General features: G+C 41.5%; 1 protein-coding gene across 1 annotated transcript in view; it reads right to left on the reverse strand.

Moving 5' to 3' along the window:
- Window positions 1-26,089, reverse strand: part of LOC137321923 (fibrocystin-like) — a 440,431-nt gene that overhangs the window by 350,266 nt on the left and 64,076 nt on the right. The window contains exons 20-25 of the mRNA XM_067984789.1: window positions 23,525-23,655; window positions 21,306-21,487; window positions 20,358-20,496; window positions 17,774-17,931; window positions 14,859-15,043; window positions 47-169 (exon numbers count right to left, since the gene is read on the reverse strand). Coding sequence (XP_067840890.1) covers window positions 47-169; window positions 14,859-15,043; window positions 17,774-17,931; window positions 20,358-20,496; window positions 21,306-21,487; window positions 23,525-23,655 — 918 coding nt within the window. The remainder of the gene's footprint in view (window positions 1-46; window positions 170-14,858; window positions 15,044-17,773; window positions 17,932-20,357; window positions 20,497-21,305; window positions 21,488-23,524; window positions 23,656-26,089) is intronic.

Here is a 26,089-nt window from a genome sequence, read left to right on the forward strand (position 1 = left end):
TTACTTCAACAGTATTGAAATAAACAGGAGCAATGTCACAACTCACCTGTGTGAAGTTATTGGCTGTTGCAAGCATATCACCAAACATTGGTCCAATGAAGACACCACCATCATATACCACTCGTGCTTTAATGGAAGGATTGAGGCCTGTGATATTTTCGTTTGTAACCTAAAATGAGGCAAAATAACCCAAGATAAGATGCATAAACAGATCAGCATTTCATTGTATCATAGTATCATTTAAGTCACAAATGTTCCAAGCTTATCTTTGTTAAATAATTGCTTTCATTCAATTATACAGAATGTTCAGCACAGAATTAAGCCATTCGGCCCAACTGGTCAATGCTGGTGTTTATGCTCCACATGAGCCTCCTTCCACCCCTCTTCATCTAACCCTATCAGCATACCCTTCTATTCCTTTCTCCCTCATGTGTTTATCTCGCTTCCCCTTATATGCATCTATGCTAGTCGCCTCAACTTTTCCTTGAGGTAGTGAGTTCCACAGTCTAACCACTCTCTGCATAAAGAGGTTTCTCCTGAATTCCCTATTGGATTTATTAGTGACTATCTTATACTTATGGTCCCTAGTTTTGGTCTGCTCCACAAGTGGAAACATCTTCTCTATGGTTAACCTATCAAACCCCTTCATAATCTTAAAGACCTCTATCAGGTCACCTTTTCTTTTCTGGAGAAAAGAGCCCCAGCCAGTTCAATCTTCCCTGATAGGTATAACCTCTCAGTTTTGATATCATCCTAGTAAATCTTTTTAGCACCTTCTCCAGTGCCCCTACATCCTTTTTATAATATGGAGACCAGAACTGTGCACAGTACTCCAAGTGTGGTCGAACCAATAATAAAATAATAACTTACTTTTAATTTATTCAACCTGTATCCTTACAGTTGTGTATGGGAAAAGCTGAACGGAAGAGTGACAATGGGCAGACCGCTATGGGAGCTGGCAAGTAAATGAGCATGATGTTGAGATCTTCCGGCACCTATGGCTAACCTAGTTACAATAACTGACTGACTAGTTTTCTCATTTAGATGCATAAAGTCAACATCTCATTGATACGTGATCCCACTTAGATTGGCTGATTATTCAGCAACTTTTGTTCTCTATAACCTCTTCCACATCTACAATTTCTCACTCCCATACTTTCTGTTCCTCTGACTTAGGCCTCTTATGCATCCTCCCCCTCCCTTCATCCCACAATTGGTGGCTGTGCCTCAGTCACCTAGATCCCACTCCCTGGAATTCCTTCCGAAAACCCCTCAGCCTCTCCACCTCCCTCCCCTGCTTTAAACCCAACTCTTTGACCAAGTTTTTGGTGACCCCTCCTACTCTCTTCTTGACGTTGGTTTCCTTACACTTCTGCGAAGTGCCTTGTGATATTTTCTATGTTAAAAGTGCTGTACAAATGCAATCTAATATTGTAGTAAGACTGTATTGTACATGGTGCTGCTTCCCACAACTACATAAATGTGCAAGTCCATTCAACCGACAGTCAGTTTGAAATCTTTGAATCAATAGGCTACAGACCGGGATGTGAGAGATACGTAGACAGACAAAAAAAAACAGGACAACACATCTACCCATGTCTCAGGCTGATCAGTCATCTAACAAAAATAAACATATAATCTCATAGGTATTTTAAGTTTGTGACAGTTATTCTGAACAAAGAACGCTAATGTCTTATTAAACACGGACCTAATGAACTAAAAGAAAGGAGTGTCTTGCAAGAAAGATGTTACTAATAGTAAGATCTTCATCCAAAGTGGTGGTGCATTCTGTTACTGATAGTAACACTACTAATCAAAGTGGTGGTGCATTCTGTTACTGATAGTAACACTACTAATCAAAGTGGTGGTGCATTCTGTTACCGATAGTAACACTACTAATCAAAGTGGTGGTGCATTCTGTTACTGATAGTAACACTACTAATCAAAGTGGTGGTGCATTCTGTTACCGATAGTAACACTACTAATCAAAGTGGTGGTGCATTCTGTTACTGATAGTAACACTACTAATCAAAGTGGTGGTGCATTCTGTTACTGATAGTAACACTACTAATCAAAGTGGTGGTGCATTCTGTTACCGATAGTAACACTACTAATCAAAGTGGTGGTGCATTCTGTTACTGATAGTAACACTACTAATCAAAGTGGTGGTGCATTCTGTTACCGATAGTAACACTACTAATCAAAGTGGTGGTGCATTCTGTTACTGATAGTAACACTACTAATCAAAGTGGTGGTGCATTCTGTTACCGATAGTAACACTACTAATCAAAGTGGTGGTGCATTCTGTTACTGATAGTAACACTACTAATCAAAGTGGTGGTGCATTCTGTTACCGATAGTAACACTACTAATCATAGTGGTGGTGCATTCTGTTACTGATAGTAACACTACTAATCAAAGTGGTGGTGCATTCTGTTACTGATAGTAACACTACTAATCAAAGCGGTGGTGCATTCTGTTACTGATAGTAACACTACTAATCAAAGTGGTGGTGCATTCTGTTACTGATAGTAACACTACTAATCAAAGCGGTGGTGCATTCTGTTACCGATAGTAACACTACTAATCATAGTGGTGGTGCATTCTGTTACCGATAGTAACACTACTAATCAAAGTGGTGGTGCATTCTGTTACTGATAGTAACACTACTAATCAAAGTGGTGGTGCATTCTGTTACTGATAGTAACACTACTAATCAAAGCGGTGGTGCATTCTGTTACTGATAGTAACACTACTAATCAAAGTGGTGGTGCATTCTGTTACTGATAGTAACACTACTAATCAAAGCGGTGGTGCATTCTGTTACTGATAGTAACACGACTAACCATAGTGGTGGTGCATTCTGTTACCGATAGTAACACTACTAATCAAAGCGGTGGTGCATTCTGTTACCGATAGTAACACTACTAACCATAGTGGTGGTGCATTCTGTTACTGATAGTAACACTACTAATCAAAGCGGTGGTGCGTTCTGTTACTGATAGTAACACTACTAATCAAAGTGGTGGTGCATTCTGTTACCGATAGTAACACTACTAATCAAAGCGGTGGTGCGTTCTGTTACTGATAGTAACACTACTAACCATAGTGGTGGTGCATTCTGTTACCGATAGTAACACTACTAATCAAAGTGGTGGTGCATTCTGTTACCGATAGTAACACTACTAATCAAAGTGGTGGTGCATTCTGTTACCGATAGTAACACTACTAACCATAGTGGTGGTGCATTCTGTTACCGATAGTAACACTACTAATCAAAGTGGTGGTGCATTCTGTTACCGATAGTAACACTACTAATCAAAGTGGTGGTGCATTCTGTTACCGATAGTAACACTACTAATCAAAGTGGTGGTGCATTCTGTTACCGATAGTAACACTACTAATCAAAGTGGTGGTGCATTCTGTTACCGATAGTAACACTACTAACCATAGTGGTGGTGCATTCTGTTACTGATAGTAACACTACTAATCAAAGTGGTGGTGCATTCTGTTACTGATAGTAACACTACTAACCAAAGTAGTGGTGCATTCTGTTACCGATAGTAACACTACTAATCAAAGTGGTGGTGCATTCTGTTACTGATAGTAACACTACTAACCAAAGTGGTGGTGCATTCTGTTACCGATAGTAACACTACTAATCAAAGTGGTGGTGCATTCTGTTACTGATAGTAACACTACTAACCAAAGTAGTGGTGCATTCTGTTACCGATAGTAACACTACTAATCAAAGCGGTGGTGCATTCTGTTACTGATAGTAACACTACTAACCAAAGTGGTGGTGCATTCTGTTACTGATAGTAACACTACTAACCATAGTGGTGGTGCATTCTGTTACTGATAGTAACACTACTAATCAAAGTGGTGGTGCATTCTGTTACTGATAGTAACACTACTAACCAAAGTGGTGGTGCGTTCTGTTACTGATAGTAACACTACTAATCAAAGCGGTGGTGCATTCTGTTACTGATAGTAACACTACTAATCAAAGCGGTGGTGCATTCTGTTACTGATAGTAACACTACTAATCAAAGCGGTGGTGCATTCTGTTACCGATAGTAACACTACTAATCAAAGCGGTGGTGCATTCTGTTACTGATAGTAACACTACTAATCAAAGCGGTGGTGCATTCTGTTACTGATAGTAACACTACTAACCATAGTGGTGGTGCATTCTGTTACTGATAGTAACACTACTAACCATAGTGGTGGTGCATTCTGTTACTGATAGTAACACTACTAATCAAAGTGGTGGTGCATTCTGTTACCGATAGTAACACTACTAATCAAAGCGGTGGTGCATTCTGTTACTGATAGTAACACTACTAATCAAAGCGGTGGTGCATTCTGTTACTGATAGTAACACTACTAACCAAAGTGGTGGTGCATTCTGTTACTGATAGTAACACTACTAACCATAGTGGTGGTGCATTCTGTTACTGATAGTAACACTACTAATCAAAGTGGTGGTGCATTCTGTTACTGATAGTAACACTACTAACCAAAGTGGTGGTGCATTCTGTTACTGATAGTAACACTACTAATCAAAGTGGTGGTGCATTCTGTTACCGATAGTAACACTACTAACCAAAGTGGTGGTGCATTCTGTTACCGATAGTAACACTACTAACCAAAGTGGTGGTGCATTCTGTTACCGATAGTAACACTACTAATCAAAGCGGTGGTGCATTCTGTTACTGATAGTAACACTACTAACCAAAGTGGTGGTGCATTCTGTTACCGATAGTAACACTACTAATCAAAGTGGTGGTGCATTCTGTTACCGATAGTAACACTACTAACCAAAGTGGTGGTGCATTCTGTTACCGATAGTAACACTACTAATCAAAGCGGTGGTGCATTCTGTTACTGATAGTAACACTACTAACCAAAGTGGTGGTGCATTCTGTTACTGATAGTAACACTACTAATCAAAGTGGTGGTGCATTCTGTTACCGATAGTAACACTACTAACCATAGTGGTGGTGCATTCTGTTACTGATAGTAACACTACTAACCAAAGTGGTGGTGCATTCTGTTACTGATAGTAACACTACTAATCAAAGTGGTGGTGCATTCTGTTACTGATAGTAACACTACTAATCAAAGTGGTGGTGCATTCTGTTACCGATAGTAACACTACTAACCAAAGTGGTGGTGCATTCTGTTACTGATAGTAACACTACTAACCAAAGTGGTGGTGCATTCTGTTACTGATAGTAACACTACTAATCATAGTGGTGGTGCATTCTGTTACTGATAGTAACACTACTAATCAAAGTGGTGGTGCATTCTGTTACTGATAGTAACACTACTAATCAAAGTGGTGGTGCATTCTGTTACCGATAGTAACACTACTAACCAAAGTGGTGGTGCATTCTGTTACTGATAGTAACACTACTAACCAAAGTGGTGGTGCATTCTGTTACTGATAGTAACACTACTAATCATAGTGGTGGTGCATTCTGTTACTGATAGTAACACTACTAATCAAAGTGGTGGTGCATTCTGTTACTGATAGTAACACTACTAACCAAAGTGGTGGTGCATTCTGTTACTGATAGTAACACGACTAACCAAAGTGGTGGTGCATTCTGTTACTGATAGTAACACTACTAATCAAAGTGGTGGTGCATTCTGAGTGCTCCATAATTCCTTTCCAGTCCAAGCTTATAAAATCTTTCCTGTAATCAGCGCAAAACTTGTAAATGTAATTATGTGGATGATCTTATCCTGACAAAATAGGTTGTAAATAAAATACATTTTCAATATTGCTATTTTGAAGTTGCCACTGTTTAAATTCTTCAAAAGCTGCCTTATTAATCAGAAAGCAGTGATGTTCACTATTCCTTAATTTATAAATTTCAGCCTAGCAAGCCTTAATGACAGACTTCCCCTTCAATATACAATGTTGCTTTTTTGCTAAATTACCTTTTAAACCTTCCTTGGGATCAGAGCTGCTCATTTATTTCTTGAATTAGTATAATTAAAAAGATAGGGGATTCAGAGGAGCAAGTAGCACTGTGTTATCCCTCTGTCTTTTAGATTAAAACATCAACTATTTAGGAGGAAATTGCCTCCTACTTTGTGTTATATCTGATTTGATCACCAAAAAGTGGCTTCAGCCACAGAATACAAAGTTCTTTTGGGATGTTGGGAGTATATCTTCTAACCAGCGCTGTTCTTGCATAAATGCTTAACATGCTTGTACAAAATTTAGCTCCTGTGTTAAAAAGCAAGAAAAACACCTGCATTAAAAAACAGCACTGAGGAATTTAGCGCAAACATTCATACAGGAACTATTCCAGTCAGAAAGTATACCCCTTGGTCTTTAAGCTGAGGGTATGGTTTTAGAGTCATAGAGTCATAGAGTCATAGAGTTATACAGCACGGATAGAGGCCCTTCGGCCCATCGTGTCCGCGCCGGCCATCAGCCCTGTCTAATCTAATCCCATATTCCAGCATTTGGTCCGTAGCCTTGTATGCTATGGCATTTCAAGTGCTCATCCAAATGCTTCTTGAATGTTGTGAGGGTTCCTGCCTCCACAACCCTTTCAGGCAGTGAGTTCCAGACTCCAACCACCCTCTGGGTGAAAAAGTTCTTTCTCAAATCCCCTCTAAACCTCCCGCCTTTTACCTTGAATCTATGTCCCCTTGTTATAGTACCCTCAACGAAGGGAAAAAGCTCCTTAGTATCCATCCTATCTGTGCCCCTCATAATTTTGTACACCTCAATCATGTCCCCCCTCAGCCTCCTCTGCTCCAAGGAAAACAAACCCAATCTTCCCAGTCTCTCTTCATAGCTGAAGCGCTCCAGCCCTGGTAACATCCTGGTGAATCTCCTCTGCACCCTCTCCAAAGCGATCACATCCTTCCTGTAGTGTGGCGACCAGAACTGCACACAGTACTCCAGCTGTGGCCTAACCAGTGTTTTATACAGCTCCATCATAACCTCCTTGCTCTTATATTCTATGCCTCGGCTAATAAAGGCAAGTATCCCATATGCCTTCTTTACCACCTTATCTACCTGTTCCGCCGCCTTCAGGGATCTGTGAACTTGCACACCAAGATCCCTCTGACCCTCTGTCTTGCCTAGGGTCCTCCCATTCATTGTGTATTCCCTTGCCTTGTTAGTCTCTCCAAAGTGCATCACCTCGCACTTTACCGGGTTAAATTCCATTTGCCACTGTTCCGCCCATCTGACCAACCCATCTATATCGTCCTGCAGACTGAGGCTATCCTCCTCGCTATTTACCACCCTACCAATTTTTGTATCATCAGCGAACTTACTGATCATACCTTTTACATTCATATCCAAGTCATTAATGTAGACCACAAACAGCAAGGGACCCAGCACCGATCCCTGTGGTACCCCACTGGCCACAGGCTTCCAGTCACAAAAACAACCTTCGACCATCACCCTCTGCCTTCTGCCACTAAGCCAGTTTTGTATCCAAAGTGCCAAGGCACCCTGGATTCCATGGGCTCGTACCTTCTTGACCTGTCTCCTGTGCAGGACTTTATCGAAGGCCTTACTGAAATCCATGTATACCACATCCACTGCGTTACCCTCATCCACACGCCTAGTCACCCCCTCAAAAAATTCAATCAAATTAGTCAGACATGATCTTCCCTTGACAAAGCCATGTTGACTATCCCTGATTAATCCTTGCTTCTCCAAGTGGAGACTAATTTTGTCCTTCAGAATTTTTTCCAATAATTTTCCTACCACTGATGTTAGGCTCACTGGCCTGTAGTTCCCCGGTTTTTCCCTACTCCCCTTCTTGAATAATGGTATTACATTAGCGGTTCTCCAGTCCTCTGGCACATCCCCTGTGGCCAGAGAGGTTCTGAATATATGTGTTAGAGCCCCCGCAATCTCCTCCTTTGCCTCACACAGTAGCCTGGGATACATTTCGTCCGGGCCTGGGGATTTATCCATTTTTAGGCCTGCTAAAACCGCCAATACCTCCTCCCGCTCGATGTTAATATGTTCGAGTATATCACAGTCCCCCTGCCGTATTTCTATGTCTATATCGTCCTTCTCCATAGTGAAAACAGATGCAAAAAATTCATTTAGAACCCCTCCTACATCTGCCGGCTCCACACACAGATTGCCATTTTTGTCCCTAATGGGCCCTATTTTTTCCCTAGTCATCCTCTTACCCTTAATATACTTATAAAACATCTTAGGATTTTCCTTTATTTTGCTCGCCAGTGTTATTTCATGGCCCCTCCTTGATCTCCTAATTTCTTTTTTAAGTATCCCCCTGCACTTTTTGTACTCCTCTAGGGCTTCCTCCGTCTTTAGCCTTTTGTATCTGCCAAAAGCCCTCCTTTTTTTCCTAATCCATTCTCGTATATCCCCTGACATCCAAGGTTCCCTGGAGTTCTTGGAACCACCCTTGACCTTTACAGGAACATGTTGCCATTGTATGGTCTCAATCTCCCTTCTGAAAGACTCCCATTGCTCCGATGCGGATTTTCCTACAAGCAGCTGATCCCAGTCCATTTTGGCCAGATCCTGCCTTATCCTATTAAAATCGGCCTTCCCCCAATTTAGAACCTTTATTTCCGGCCCCTCCCTGTCCTTTTCCATGACCACCTTAAATCTCACCAAATTATGGTCACTGTCACCAAAGTGCTCACCTACTAGCACTTCTTCCACTTGGCCGGCCACATTCCCTAGAATTAGGTCCAGTACCGCCCCCTCTCTTGTAGGACTTTCTACATGCTGGCTCAAAAAGCTCTCCTGGATGCACGTTAAGAATTTTGTACCCTCTAAGCCTTTTACACTCTGAGTATCCCAGTTAATATTGGGGAAGTTGAAATCCCCCACTATTATTACCCTATTATTTGCACAATTTTCTGAGATTTGCCTACATATCTGTTCCTCTATCTCCCCCTGACTGTTTGGGGGCCTATAGTACACTCCCATCAAAGTGCTTGCCCCCTTTTTGTTTTTAAGCTCCACCCATATGGCCTCATTAGAGGAACCTGCTAATATATCATCCCTCCTTATGGCAGTAATTGATTCTTTAATTAATATTGCGACCCCCCCTCCTCTTATACCTCCCCCTCTGTCTCGCCTGAAGATTCTGTACCCCGGAATATTGAGCTGCCAGTCTTGCCCCTCCCTCAACCATGTCTCTGTGACAACAACAATATCATACTCCCATGTGTTTATCAACACCTTCAGTTCATCCACCTTATTCGCAAGACTCCTTGCATTAAAATAGATGCCATCCAGCCTTGCCCTCACATATTTGCCCTGTTTTGGCCTGGACTGACCAGAGTTCAAACACATTGGGCCAGATTTTGCTGTAAAAATAATGGTGAGGCTAACAACGCTCAACGTTATTTGTGTGCAAATTGGACAGTAACTTTCAGTGACCGCACATGCGCAGTTAAATGCGGAAATCTGGAAGTTGCTGTCTGAGATGTGCCGCTCCTCCAAAAGCTGCATGAAAACGGCATCTCACCATCTGACTCACCATTCAAATGTAAAGTTTCTGCACTTACCTCATAGATACGGGATAAACTCGCCAAAAAAAATTAGGGCTCAGTGGAAGGACCCTTTTAACAGTAATTACAGTAAGTTGTAATTACTGCCAAAAACTTCTCTGGCACTGAAAATTAACTTTTACAAGTGTGGAGTCTCATTCCTTCAGCATTTAGTTATTGTTAGACATTTTTTAAAAAGGTAAATTTTTAAAAAAATCATACTCTTTCTTTCTGTCTCTTTTATTCAATCCAATCTTTCTTTCCCTCTATTTCACTTTCTGTATCTGATTTGACATTGAATTCACTATTCTAACTGACACTTCCTGGTTCAGACCCTGCTCTGCTCATTGACGATTCTTCAATCTGATTGGCTGAGGAGATATACAGTTGCTTGCCCTGTTCACACGGGTCCCAGATGCCCTGTAGAGGGCACCACGTCATTTGGCTGTTGATAGTAACTTGCCGTGCAAAACCCCATTGAAAGTCTATGGGCAAGTGCAAGTCTAACGAAGGGCCTTGGCCGTTTGTTTGCCGCTCACACCAAGATCCGGCCCATTCTGTTTCATTCATAAACATTTGGAGATAAAAATGTCTCCGTTTGTTGTTATAATGAAGTTAATAACCATTTATTTTAAATGAGTAATGACTGAAGAAAGACAGACTCAACTTGAATTTACATAGCACCTTTCACAATCTGAGAGCGTCCCAAAGTACTTCCCAACCAATGAAGTACTTTTGAAGTGTAGTCACTGCTGCAATATAAGAAACGCAGCAGCCAATTTGCACACAGCAAAGGGTAAATACGGTGTTTCCAGTGAGGTCAGGAGTTCAAAGGGAGTGCGAGTGCATAACAGGAAATGTGATTACTCCATGGAAACAGCGCTCTTATCTCTATATTTCCTTGACCCCTTTCACCGACTGGGATAGTTTTGTTTTCTTTAAATGTACATTTAAATAAAAGCTTTCTTTGTTTCTGGTAAGAGTAAAGGGTAAAGCACCACAAAAAGATAAAGGAATTGATTAAAGCAGAAGCAACTTCTCCATTTATAGTTACAGTTATTAACTGTTTTTAGAACTAAGTACATGTGCATTCCTGGAATGTACTTAAAATGGAAACAATGCCTCCCCTCTGTTCCTGGGAGGGATACTTGCAAGATAATATTTTACAATTTTCTGCAACCTACAAAATAAGCAGTCCAACCAACACCTGGGTTAAAGCACACAGGCCTAGATCTCCCACTGCTGCCTGCCCACTGTTACAGCATAAATCAGGCAGCTGGTAGTAGAAAATGGGCAAGCAGGATATGATGTCCTGTGGATGGCAACTGATGATATAGGGAGCGCCTACCTCAAACAGGCAAGTTCTTCGTGTAAATATTAATTTTGGAGTGGGAACATTCTGCAGTTATCAAAATTACCCCATTCTGTTTTATTCAAAACATTTGGGGATAGTAATCCCTCTGTTCATTGTTCTGGTGAAGTCTATAACTGTTTATTTTAAATGAGTAATAAAGAAGAACAAACTTTCATTTATGTAGCACCTTGCATGATCTCCGGACGTCCCAAAACACTTCACAACCAATGAAGTACTTTTGAATTGTAGTCACTGCTGAAATGTGGGAAACCCGGCAGCCAACTTGCGCACAGCAAGATCCCAGATAATATGTTTTTGATAGTGGCTGTTGAGGGATAAATGTTGGGCAGGATACCTGGAGAACTCCCCTGCTCTTCTTTAAACAGTGCTATCTTTTACATCCATCTAAGCGGGTAGATAGGGCCTTGGTTTAACATCTCGTCTGAAAAATGAATCTCCAATGGTGTAGCCCTCCCTCTTTACTGCACTGAAGTGTCAGCCTAGATTAGGTGCTCAAGTCTCTGGAGTGAAGTACAATCCTCTGAAGTTCGGACATGTAAAACATCATTTTGAAAGAATACCCATGTGAAGCTGGCATGTGGCTTTGTTAGGGAATCAGGTGTGGAAATAGCTGATTTAAAGGACACTCATTTTTTTGCTGCTGGCACCCAGGATATTATGATCCATTGTGCCAATTATTCATTTTTTTTGCCTCCAGCACTGGCACCTGTGGGTTTCCCAATGGGAATCCTCCTATATGAGATGTTTGGAAGAAGATCCCCACTGAGGGATGCCAGGCAGGTCAAGCTGTGCTAAACCTGTCAGCCATGGCTCTCACAGCTGTATGTGCAAAGGTTTTCAGACCTTACTTTGGCAAACAATTGGTTTATGCAGAAACTTCTCTTACCAAAGGAAGCTGGGACCGTCAATTTGATGGCACCATGAAGACACATGAATGCCTAATCATAATGCTGGATGCTTCCTCAGAAGCATCCCAATTACTGTACACCTGCTTTCAGTGGCAATGCTTGAAAGAAAGCACAGTAGCATGATCATCAGGCAGCATAACCTGACGGGCCACACCTGCCAAGATGCCACCATATGTGCAAGCCCTGGCACATCCACATGAAAATAACTGTAGGGAATGGTCTTCTCAGGATCTGGGTCACCTAGGGACAGGATGCAGAACTGTGCCATTTGCTGCAAAGACACCTGCAAATATCATGTTGCATAGGGCAGTCAATGACAGTAGTAGTGATCTAAAACTTAGCTGCACCTCTTTTAAGCTACACTAACCTATGGAGATGGTGCTGTGAAGTGGCACAGAGGGCCATCTACCTCACAAGCAACTCATGTACCACCACCTCCAATCAAACAATGGATTGCATGCTGAGCTGTGACATCATTGCCTGCAGACTAGTGTCTGCATCTTGGGTTTCCTTTCCTCTTATTTTTGCCTGCCACTTCTTAATCCCCTATCCCTTCAATCATGGCCAAGCTGTTAATGAGTTTGAGATGCCTTCCAAGTCTTTATGAAGGATTTTTGACTCCCAATTCATCCCTTTTAATTATCCCTTTCCCTTTAAATTCCCACCACTGTGTGCTCCTTGTAAGCAACCAAATCAGCAGCTATGTATGTGAGCTAACCACTGAAAATTGGGTGTGAATAGCAAACTTCATTTGAATCTATCTAAAACTAGACACTACCCGTTCAGGTCAGATCAGCTTTTAGGATCACATAATCCCTTAAGCAACCAAATCAGGATCATGTATGCATAATCTTCCATGATTATCCAATAAAATATATAACACTATTTTATCTATCCTGATTTATGCAGCTCAAGATACAATACTAAAGATGGAATTTTACAGCTAACTTGAACAGGAGTGTGAAGTTTTGGAATATGCTTAGAAGATGGTAAAAAATGAAAAACAGAAACAAAGATAAAGAGCAAACTATTGAGTGACCCAGTGCTGGCCTTAGGTTATTTTTAGTAACACTGCACAAAGAACATACATAATTGTTTGTCAAGACTTCAGATGAGTTCTATTTGTTATAATGTGGCTGGGCCAGGAACCAAGACTACCCAGAAATCTTGACCAAACTAACAACAAAACTTTAAATTATTAGCAATAACCATGGGTATGCATATCCTGTGCTTGTACAGCAACAGAAGGATACAGGCCTGTTGCCAATACTAAGAGGATGGAAGAGGTATATGCTGTTGCCTCGGAAACCAGGGTTGGTCTCAGCAGCAGCTATTGTGGTAGCTGATGCCTTGGGCAAAGAGTTAGTGGCTGCTAAGGAGCAACTTATGGACAGAATGGCTTTATACTGAAAATGTATTTTATTGAAATCTCCCTGATCATGGACCATATTAGCAGAATAGGATTTTATCATTTTCACTTTAGCAGGCTATTGTTGTTGATTAGCGCAAAGGAATCTATATCTTGTTTTGTCTTTTCCTTTCTGTTCAAGTTTTGTCTTTCTTCCTTCCCTTCTCTCAGTCTTTTTCCAGAACATGCTCCATCTCATCCTCACTCCTCATTTTTGCTTTGTTACTCTGATTCTCAGGCAGTCAATTGTTAACAAGTAATTTTCATAAACCAACTGCAGATAGTGTTGGCCAAAGACAGTTTACTTTCATGGCCAGTGCACTCACTGTGTGGTTAGACCATATGGTGTTCCTCACCTGTATCCTGGAATATTTGAGTGCATCTTTTTATGTATATTGGCAAAATACAACCGTGACAAGAACAGATGTCTTGTGAAATTAATCCTGGTAGTTGGTGACAGCACAAAAGGAATGGAACATTTGTGCTTGAACGCCAAGGGACAAGTCTCAGCACCTTTCAGTGGCCTAATACATGATATCAGTTCAGCAAGTGATAGTTAAAGGGAAACTATCACAAAGTGATAAGTACTAGAAATTTGAAGTCCTTATTCTGACATAAATGCAGCTTTTTATTCCCATCAATTCCTCATTGAAACAATCTTATTCAACCTCGTGGAATCTTGTGTTCAACCATTTTAGAAAAAATGAAGCTATTGACTTAGGTCAGGATATGCATTTGAAGAGTATTTGTTCCATATCACTGGGGACAATTGTACTCGTCTGACAAGGAGAAGTAAGGATCTCGGCACTAATTGACATCCTACCTGAAGTCAATGGAAATAAAAATCGGGAGAGATATAAAACGGGCTGCAGGTTCGCTATCACCTGTTTTACACTATCACACTGACAAAATTACCCCTAGTGATATTAGAGGAAGTTTAAGTACAGAGATATCTGGTGTTCATTTGTATAAAATTTACACTGCTGCGCCCTCTTCAGGAGCAGACAACAGAAAATCTATACAGGAAGTTTGAGTGTCATGTGATTCAGCACCAAAATGGTGCCTGCCCTGCTTTGCATTTATGACATTTTCTGTTTTAATTTCAAGCAACAACTTGGACTTTTATATTGTCTTTCATGTATCAAAACACCTAAGGCATGTTACAGGGGGATCAGAGGACTCAAGCAGCAAGTGGAAGGGAATTAGAGTGGCTTTTGAAGGTGGGGAGAGCAATAGAAGGGTGGAGTAGTTTAAAGAGACAATTCCAGAGTACTGAGATATGATAGCTGAAGGCTCCAGCACCAATCGTGGAGCAATGGAGGAGGGAACACATGGTTATCTAGAGTCAGAAGACTGGAGGGTGCATGCTGGGACAGAATTGGGAAAAAAACTGCATAGATAAGGAAGGGCAAGGCCTCTGAGGGTTTTAAAGATAAGGACAGGAATTTTGTGGTTGAGTTTGGAACAGGGAATGGGAGTAATAGGACTGGAAGATTTGATAATCAGCAAACCAAGTTCTGGACAAGTTGGAGTCAATGTAAGGTAGAACTTGAGAGGCTGATGAGGAGACCAACAGAGAATTCAAGTCAAGAGGTGATAAAGGCATGGATGCACATACATATATGTTTGTGGATTAACATACATTTATGAGATTTGGCAGGTCACCAGTAGTATTGGGCCAAGTTAGTGTCCAGATATTTTGATAGCAGGTATTGAAGTCTTTTGTGACAGTGAAATCACTGGTGTTGAAGTACTGAGCTATGTAGTTATTCGAATTTGTCCTCAGAAGATTCTGGAGCCTGTGTGAAGAGACATTCACTGGAATCCCTGTGAAACAATTCAAATTAAGTTAATATGAAAACATCAGTAAGTCATTAATTCGCAGAGCAACTTTTGATACTTTATTGAATACTTCTTAGAAAATTCATTGAACAAGTGGTAATACCCATTAAAAGAGTCATATTGGATAGATATTGCTGAGAAAATGCATCATAAAATATGGAGTGTGAAAATTATTCATTGAGTGAGCCATCACTTAACCCATGAGCAACAATAACAAAAATCGGTTAGAATAATCTGGGCGCAAATTTAATATTAAATCCCTTTATGTAAATGTCATATTTTAGGCACTTCTCTGTACATTAAACATATATCATGAATCTGTTGGCAAGAAAACAGTATTTTTTTCCATCATTATATTTTTATGATTAATTTTTCCCTGAAGCAAAATGGTATCAGGAGATGAAGTTAGAGATAGGAACAGTTGGTAAGAAATTTTTGCCCGGCTTCAAGTAGCTCTGGGTCCCTTCATATTTAACAGGTCTCCAGGATACTTTGTCGGAATAACACAGAAATATCTCAGAACACCTTTATGTTTATATGCATTGCTCGTTCAATTTTTCTCACAGTAAAACATGTTTCCATATTTGAAATAGGATGCTTATTTTGTCTATTCTATCAAAACGCTTCCAACAAACACAATTTTCTCCTTACACAAAGTAGAGTTTTATCCAGTTTCAAATTATTTCTACTTGTTATATTTTTCTTTCTCAATTTTTTTTGGAGTGGTATTTTGTGCTCCTGCTATTAACAGCAAGCATTCCTATACCAGACATAGCATGTATTTCTTCTACTTAACCTCAAAAGGTCACTCCACAAGTGTGAGTTATTCTATTTTCTACAGTTAGCCATCCTTATACCTCTGAGTGACAATTGTAAACAATTTTACAACACCAAGTTATAGTCCAGCAATTTTATTTTAAATTCACAAGCTTTCGGAGGCTTCGTCCTTCCTCAGGTAAATGTGAGACAGCCAATTTAGTTCCCAATTAGGGCCACCTTTATGCTTTTGTCATTGCCTACTAGGAATTGGACAGCTGAAATTCATTTCACACAAGAGCCTTACAGCCAGCTGAATGAGGAAACTATCACTTTACTCAAACGCCCAGTCCATCGATGTTCTAACCCAATGCACTGCATGGTTCCCAGAGTAATTATGTTTTTAAAATGCATACTGGTATTCGGTGCATAGTGGTTTAAACATGCTGTCCTATTTAGTCCACCCCCTCTTTATATTAATGATGGCACTAGTTTTTTTTTATTCGCTCATGGGATGTGGGCATCGCTGGCGAGGCCAGCATTTATTGCCCATCCCGAATTGCCCTTGAGAAGGTGGTGGTGAGCCGCCTTCTTGAACCGCTGCAGTCCGTGTGGTGAAGGTTCTCCCACAGTGCTGTTAGGAAGGGAGTTCCAGCATTTTGACCCAGCAACAATGAAGGAACGGCAATATATTTCCAAGTCGGGATGGTGTGTGACTTGGAGGGGAACGTGCAGGTGGTGTTGTTCCCATGTGCCTGCTGCCCTTGTCCTTCTAGGTGGCAGAGATCGTGGGTTTGGGGGGTGCTGTCAAAGAAGGTGAAATGCAAGGTGAATTCAGTGGTCCTGCAATGCCAGCAAGCAGTCACATTCAAAGAGAAAGCTAGTCAGAGGTAGCGCTACAATACTGTAACAACAATTCTTTGACCCACACACCCTTCATGCATGACACCCAGCTTGAGTGCAGGACCGCTGAATTTAGCCTTTTGTAGTAAATAACGGTGTTTAGAGGGATGTGCACACTGTGCCTGTACTTATATGCCTATAACTTGTTACACCATCAGAGCCTGCACTCTCAGTGGAAAAGGCACTTGCAGGGAGCTCATTTTGGGAAATAGTGGGTGTGCAACCTGTCATTTTCCATTTATTAAAATTAAAATGATTCACGCCTGCGATTTCCTGAGAAGCATTCCCTGTGATCACCACTCTCCACTGTTGGCGCCAAAATGCGGAATCACCCCCTTAAACATGCTCGGCTAGCATACTGGTCAAATGACAGCAGAAAAGTCTCGCCTGCTGTCTGACTAGATAAAATAAATTCACACCCATAATTTTCTACATAGCTCACCGAGAATCAAGCAAAGCACAAGCTCTAAAGTCTTTGGGAAGAGTCTTACCAGTGAATAACTCAGACATCTGCCCAGAGGATTTTAAAGGAAAATAGAACTGATGTTTTCAAAAGTAAGACTCTTTGGCTGATACAATAGTGCATCATGTACCTGAGAGAAGACGTTAAGTGGAGGCTAAGTGATTCCCCACAGGAAGCAGGAGAAAAATCAGTGCAAGAGCCACCCTAGCTGTCAATACCATGACACATATCTGCATGTCTACTTTAAACCAACATTAGCAGAGGCCTAGGATCAAACCATCATCCTGTCAGCAAATGTTGAATAGCACAGAAAGACTCTCAGAAAAGGCAATGAGGAGAAATTACCTTTGAAATGAGGGAGTCTCAACCCCAAACTTGAGTTTTAAAAAAACATTTTTGGATAGAAGTACCACCTCTGGTAGCTCGGAGAAACAACTTTCATTTATATTTTACCTTTTACATACGAAATGTCTCAAGGCCCTTTACAGAGAAATAAGTGCACAGAAGTGACCAAGAGTATCTCATAATAATTGCACACTGAAAATCACAGATAACACTTTCCACTGGGTGATTTTTTAAAAAATAAATCTTACTTGGAATTATAACACCTGGCAGATGAATCCTGAAAACTCCTCCAAGAGGTGGACTTGCACTCTGACTCCTTTGAACTGTGATATTTATGGAATTCCACCCCACAAACATGGCATAGTCACTGTTAGGGTGTGTGGAACCTTCTGCTAAAAAGGCATCTCTGTAACAGGAGAAATAATATGAATTAGGACTGCTGTACTGTTGATTCAGAATAATAGTTGTAATAGACTGCAGTGACTGAGAGATACATTTGATTAGCACACTATTCCTTCACCTCTGGGACCAGGGTTTGAATCACAAGTCCTCAATGAAACCACAGGCAAAAACAAGATAGTTAATATACTAAATTCTTACTTTTCTAAGATATCCACTAGGGAAGCCAGGAGCAACAAGCCCTTCCTGAGTAGCGATTACCCAAGCAGAATTAACGGCTTCAATATACATGAGAAATGAGAAATCTGAAACAAGCTAAAAGGGCTCAAAACAAATAAAGCTCCAGAGATGGATGGTATTTATTTCATAGTACTAAAAGAGACAAGTGAGGTACCGACAGTCATGGTGAGGGATTTGATAAACACTAGGGAGGTCCTATTAGATTGGAAACAGGCTAACATGGGTACCTGCCCATTTTCAAAAGAGGTGGCAAAGTAGACACAAGCAAGTAAAGAGCCATTATTTTTACTTTGGTACCAGATAAAATAATGGAATCAATTATTTGAGAATTACCTGCATGACAATAACCTAGCAAAGAGCAACCAATATGGACTCAGATGGGGAAGATCATGCCTGACCAAGCTCCTTGACTTTTTTGAAGAAATGACATTCCAAGTGGACTGTGAAAGGCCCTGCGATAAAGTATACCTTAATTTCCAAAAGGCATTCGAATGGCTACTAGAAAGCTCAAAACTGTGGGGATTCAGGGTAAAACTTGGGGAATGAGTAAGAAATTGGCTGAAGGGTAGTTAGCGGTGGGTGCTAGGTAAAGCATTTATGTTGGGGTGAGGGAAAGTGCTGAGTGGGGTGTCCCAGAATTAATATTTCTAATGTACACTGACGGGTATTCAGAAACTCAATGCAAATTGGTCAAATCTGCAGACAAACTGGGAGGGCCAATTGAATCTGAAGAAGCAGCCTGGGAACTAGAAAATTAGTTGGCCAAAATATGTTAGTGGGAGGAACAACAGCAGATGAAATTTAATATGGACAAGTGTAAAGTACTGCAGGAAGGAAGAAAAATGGACAACATAAGTACTCCATGAATGGTCTTGAAATAGCAAAGGATGATGCTGAAAGAGATCGCAGGTCTTGGTTCATTCAACACCAAGCATGTCCAACCAATGCAGAGCAGCAGTTAAAGCCAATAGGATGTTGAACTACATTGTTAAAACAGCATCATACAATTCAGAGGAAGTATAGTTAAACTGTATAGGGCTCTGATCTGATCACATCTTGACTACTGTGTTCAATTCTGGTCACTGAGACAATAGAACATTCATTACCTGGAGGCAGAGAAGAACCACATGGTAGATCCCTGGCATCTGAAATTCCAGGAAAGACTAGAGAAACTTGGGCATTTCAGCCTTGAAAGGAGACAACTGAGAGGTGAACTTGTTGAGGTATATAAGAAGATAACAGTATAGAAAAGGTGGACAAGGCACACAGGTTAAAGCTAGTAAAAGGCAATGTAGTATGGACATCGGGAGGTTTGTCACACAAAGCGCGATCAATATGTGGAATTGACTCTTGGATAGAGGAGAGACAAATGCCCCGCAAACATTAAAAAAAACAATTGGATGCCGTGATGTGAGGACTGTAGGTCTTTTAGACGGGAGAAATAAGGATAGGTTGATTGCTCTTCCTCGTCCATATTGATCTTGCGATCTTGTCACCATCAATTTCCCAGCCTCACTTAGAAAGGCCTCAAGGTTGGCAAGTTGAAATATCACACCACTGCGCTAGTAGGTGCTCTTTGAAATGCAAGGATAAAGTATATTGTTGTGATGGTTTAGCAAGAGCTACATTCTATATATAATCTGTGATCACTTCAGGCTGAAACTGTATAGGGAAGCTGGAAAATGTTATACCCCAGAAAAGCATGGGATCCTGCACATTTGCATTCATCACTGTTTAACTATTCACTCACAATCCTGGTGGAAGGCAGTCTGGGATTAAAATAGCAATATCCTAATTAAGAGGTATGTTAAAAAAAATACATATTCGTAACAAAATTTACTACACAGATGTTTTTACAAATAGATCTCCAGCATGATTGATACAAAATGGCACCTTGCCTGTTAAAAAAGTTCCACATTCTAATGTTGACATCCATCACCTTAATGAGCACAAAATTTTTTTAAAAGTAGACGATCTTCCTGTTTTTGGTTTACAACATTGGATTTTATTTTAACCACTGACTGAATTGGCCACACTGGATCAACTCAGTCAGTGCCAAAATAAAATCAAGAGATAATCTGTAATCATTTTTTAAAATATATTTTTGCATTAATTTAAATATCCAGGTCAGATTCTTTATTTAAGCTCTGTGTATGTTGCTCTAAAACAAATTCCACATCTATATTTTCTCACCCGAGTGCGATCAGAGGGAGTCGAGTGCCACATTCGGCCACTAGTAAGGTTAGGCTGTAATTTGGTGCTGATCCAGTTACATTCACAGTTTGTATGAGGTTCCCACCAGGCCGAGCTGGTCTGGGATCTACTGGAAATACTGGAGTGGAAGAAAAGATTAAAACTCGTTTTTGATATTTATATAAGTGAAATGATCTCTATTCCTATTATTTTAATGTTGTAATCCTTTGGGATAACCTTCCACACCAAAAATTGTAAAACACATTTGAGACAATTTGCCTAGCCCACTTGGATGAGGCTTGTCACTGTCTGTGCCCTTTAAGGAAGGAAAATCAGAGGATAAAATTGGAGGAATAAAGTAGAAATAGAAAAAAAACATGTAGGAACTGTAGGACAGATGTCACAGAAGAGTCGTAGAGAGTTTCCTTGGAGAGAGAGAGAGAGAGAGAGATACACACACAAACACATATAATGGAGAAAATAGATTCTTGATTCTAAATCATCTGAATTAGGTCATTTTTTGGAACTTACTGGAATTGGCCCAACTTGGACCAAGTTAGATTTTTGATTCAGTGTGGAGTTCGTCTCTAGTGCAGCACTGCATTGAAAACTATTTACATACAGACAACCAAATTTGTTTTGTAAAATTACAATTGTGTTTCTTTGCTTTTGAAGAGGTAGGCTTCCTCATTAAGGATGAATAATCAGTAATAACTGACAATAATCACTTTAAAATACAGTCTTGTGTCTACAGAAGATAAATACCAATTTCTACAAACCGTTTGAAGAGGGGAAGAAATGGAAAACATTGTCTTTAGAGAAATCAGTTAAATACAAACTTCAGTAATTTTTTAGAAATGTAATGTTCTCTATGGGCATCTTGATCTTATTTTATGACTGAGATTTGCTCATTTATACCAATCCTTGTGGCCATTGACGTTTACTCACCCTTTATATTTGTGTTGGTGACAATAACTTCATCCACAAAGATCCAGTCTATTGCTTCATCTTCAGCCACAGAGATTAAATCAATTTGTTCTACAAGCACTGGAGCTTCTTTCGTTAGGTCTAGGAGGATGGTTGAGTTGACCAGGCAACTATGCCAAAGATCCACGCATACAAATTTCCAGCTGAAACAGCAAAATGGGGAGCAGAAACTTTCACAAAAGTGGTGCAACGGTCTTTTAGAACCAATCGGCAGTCTCGACCATCGGCGCTGGTCGCACCTACACAGGCAGCTCACCTGAGCGAGGAAATCAATGTCGGGCCACCTACCTCGCTGGCAGCGGCCCTCAGGTAATTCCCAGGGGGGAGGTTGGAGTGGGCTACAGGAGGGGGGGCAATCGCAACTCCTGTGGAGCCGGAGGAGCACTCTTGCTTCTCCTGGATCCACAGGGAGGTTTTTTTTTCAACAAATTGAACTCACCTCTCGTTGGCGGCCACTGAAGAATTCTGAGTGTGGCAGGCCCAAAACCTGCTTCGCTCATCACCGACAAATTTCTGGATGTGGTCCTTCAACTGGCGTTAGACCCCTAATTTACATATTAAAGGGAGCCCAGGCCTGTTTTAGGCCTCCGCACAAGCTGCTAAATTGGAATGCTTTCTGCCTATTTTCTTCCTGAGAAACAGTTGTGATACATTCCAATTTCTACCCCTTCTTCTCAATACTTATCATTAGTATCTCAGTTTTTATTAAAACTCAAATATAAAAGTAATATTCCTAAAGTTAGCATTGTAGCAGATGTAACAGGTCCTACAGGGCGAGAATAGTGCAACATTCAAAATGGTAGCTCTACATTGCAGTCTTCAGAAAAGTATCTGAACTATGCCTGCAAAGCTCTTCACTTATTCTACAAATACCTTTTCAAAGCAGTACCTCCTTTTAGAGCATTATCCTATATAATAACTGCCCTCTTACTTAGTCACATGACCCATTTAAAATGGTGCTGGGTGATTGTCCTGGTCTTGTGCCAGGGTGTACTGTATCATCTAGGTGCAGTTAATGCAGGCCCCTCAGGTGGATTGGACCATGCACGCATCAGGGAGCTCACCATATTTTCCATTCATTTAAACATCAGGTGGGCTTCCTTACGGACGTAGGCTCCAACCTGGCCAACTTTCCAATATTCAGTGTGCCCAAGCAACCCAGTACACCCAGGTACAGGACCAGGAAAATCTCCCTTTTGGCCTCCCTGATGGTTTACTGAGTAAATGTACCGCACCATGTCATACCAGCCAACGAATCCAGGAAGATCGCAGGTTTCAGTCCCTGGTCTACACCGAGTCAGTTAATCTCAACCAGGAAAGCAGTGAGACGCTAACAGCTGGCCACAGTGTCCGTAAGTTAGGCAGAGGGGAAAAAACACACTTGTATACCAAATTGTATCAGTTTAGTGCACATCAGTTGATCAGAACCAATGTCAGTCTGTGAAAAAAAACTCAGCATATTGTTTCACGTTCGTGATTGTTTTGTGATCTCTGTGATCGAAATTAAATGGTTGCAGGAGGAACTTTACTTTCAAGTAAAAGGTAACAGAGACTTTTTTTTCTGGGGGAAGGGGTTTGGCATTTAAGTGACGATTTTAGACAATAAGACCTTGAACTGTTGTAGGCTTCTCCCAATCTCTTGCTGTAGTTTAGGCTGGAGATCGGTAGAAACCCCTGAGAAACAACAGAAAAGACCATTTTTAGTTGTTTATACTATTTCTCTGGGGAGGTTCTGCCAGTATCCCACCAGAGGACCCCCGCAGAATTTCCACTTCTACACAACTGCTCTGGGGGATTCCAGGACCTAAGCCTACCTGCAAAACTCCCCAATAAGATGGCAAGGCACCTTTAATATCAAGTCTGAATCTAACTCTATATCATATGTGATTTTGACAGCTAGCCCTCCTCTCTCAACCCAACTAGCTGGTTTATTAATATTTATTACCATCAATTACTGGGTGATTTTAACTCTGCATGGCTTCAGGGTACAATATTAATATTAAACAGAATTCAACTTAAGTTTATTTATGGTGCAATAATGGAAATATTTACATATTATAGGACTGTGGGGGATGGACAGCAGCATCATCTAGAGACTAGTCAGTTTTCCTGTCACAGTAGAACCTTCAGCCTTGTATACTTAGTAATGTCCCCTCCCTCTGGCTACTGGTTTTACTTACCTAGCAGGGCTGGTGTTGTCAGGGTTCCATACACAAGTGATGTTGCTCCTAACACTCTGAAACAATCTGTTGTTGTGGATCAGGGTCACTATGAATCCACCAGTTATGTAGCCTTTATATCCAAAGCAGATCTGTTTGAAATACCAAAAAAAATGATTAACTCAAATACCAAATCAATGCTGGTAACAGTTACCAAGGTTCATACTGGGGTTGTACCAGCGACTAAATGGTACTTAAACTGGACCTTTATCAGTGACAGTAATCAAATACAAGGCTCTCTGTGTATTGCAACATTTGAATATGTGTGGCCTGCTCGCATTTATTTTAGTATATTAGTGGCATTGGTCAAGGTAAGATGAACATTATCTGAAAGAAGCACATAAAATGTTGGAAATACACAGCAGTTCATTCATTATCTCCAAAGAGATAAGATAAGTTACGACATTTCAGGTGGGCACCCATCATCAGATCGATGGATGTGTATTTCCAACATTTGCAGATTTGTTTTTATATGTGCTGTTTTATAAGGGCAGTGGCACTGTAACATATATCACGCAGTGTGTTGTTCTGCTGATAAGATACAGCTGTGTGTAATCTAACCTGTTCCTTTAAGGCCATAAAGTCCAATGTTGTTAATAGGTACATCCTAAGTTCAATTATCAGCTAAGCACATCCTGAGTTCAATTCAGAAATAGTGAGGTAAATTTTAATTGCAGCCGAGAAGGGAGCGGGGTGGGGGTGGGAAACTCGGAAGGTAAGTGGGCGGATCGCAACCTTAATGAGGCCCATCAATGGCACTTCCAGGTTTCGCACCCGGCAGCCAGCATGATTGACAGGCTGACAGGCTGTCGGCCAGGAAGGCCTGCTGCAGCAGGCTGCAGCCAGGGGTCAGAGGGAGGGAGGGATCATAGGCTGGGGAGAAGATCGGTGTGGGGGGGGTCGCTGAGGAAGAGATCAGGGGGCTGAGAACAAGATCGGAGATCGCTGGAGGTCGGGTGAAGAGTCGGAGGTAGGTGGGCTCCACCATTGTGTGGGGGGGGGGGGCGGGGAGAGGAGAGGTCCACCATTGTCGGGGGGGGGAGCATCATTGGGGGGTGGGCGGCGGTAGTCAGCCGATCGCAGGGGTCCCGTTGGATAGGTGAGCTTGTTGAGCCTGGATGAAGCACTCCTGCTCCTCCTGGCCCACAAGCAACGCAATAAAGGCACTCACCTCATGCATTGGGCCCTTCCCACCTGATTTCACCTGATGTGAATGGGAAGCGATGGGAAACCCGAACAGGTAAGGTTACATTCATTTTATTATCCCAATACACAAAATATTAAGTACCTCAAGTATCTCAATGAGGTACATTGCCCTTTTGAGTATCGGCCCACCGGCTTTAAGTGGTGGCGGGACTTTCTGGTGTCTGCTGTCCACACACTGACAAACCTGCCTGGGTTAAACCCAGAAGCAGACGTGTTGGAGCCGGGATACGGCCCCACTCTGAAAACAGTATTTTTACTCCCCATCTGCCCCCCCCCCACACGTTCTTAGGGGTTAAAATTCACCCCATTTTTCTCTCTGTAGATTGGCAGCTGCTTTAAATCCCGAGCTCCTCACCGAGGTTAGAAAAACCAGTAGGTTTTCTTTGTGTTTAAACTCTATTTTAAGTGTCACAGAAATTTGCATGTATGACAAAGTGAGATAAATACATATCCATACATACATGTGCACATATACATACATGTCTCATATCCATCTCAAATTCAAAACAGGAGATAGGTTACAAAATTCATTGCAGTAACTATTACTCCGATATGTGATGCTGTAATCGGGTATCTTAAGGTTAAAATTCAGCATTATATCATTTCAAAATACCTACAAAAATAAAAGGGTCGGTTTTAACCCTCTGTGCCTGATAATGGGGCGTCTGGGGATTAAAATCAGAGCAGCATCCTACTCATCGGATCCATGCCATTTTAACAAGCATGTTTCAGGCAGCGTGTGAGGCCCTCGACCCAGGCAGGTGAAGGCCTCATTGATATTCATAAGTCAGGAGACTAATATTTCAGACCCTGACGACATTTTAACTTGCAACAGCACATCCGGTGCTCGTTACCAGCCTCGCAGGAGCACCAAGGGTCATGGAGCAGGAGCGCTCCTCCTGGCCCCACAAGGAAAACTAGGGCCTCCCCTGCCCCGGGCTTCCATCTCGCTCCCCCGACCACCATCGCTTAAAGCCTCCCACATGCACTTAACTGATTGCCGCTGACCATTCCTGCTGGTCCCCGGCTGCAACCTCCTGCCGCACTCACCTGACTCCCACCCACCAGCTTCACGTCATTGATGCCGGCTTCAGGTGGGAGTTGGGCCTGGGAGTTAAAATGAACCGGGCCTCACGTCGGTGAGCTAGGGCGAGCCTGACGCTTGCCCCACCAGCCACATGCTCGCCCCCAGTTAAAATCAGGGCTCAAGTGTCCATGGGAGCTGCCACCATGTACCTCTATAGTAATGCTTCTACTGGATTCCAGAGGATAAGTGAAATGATAATCATAGGTTGATTACATTAATGGCTAACTGAAGGT

This window comes from Heptranchias perlo, chromosome 5, assembly GCF_035084215.1.
Source record: "Heptranchias perlo isolate sHepPer1 chromosome 5, sHepPer1.hap1, whole genome shotgun sequence".
Classification (NCBI taxonomy): Eukaryota; Metazoa; Chordata; class Chondrichthyes; order Hexanchiformes; family Hexanchidae; genus Heptranchias; species Heptranchias perlo.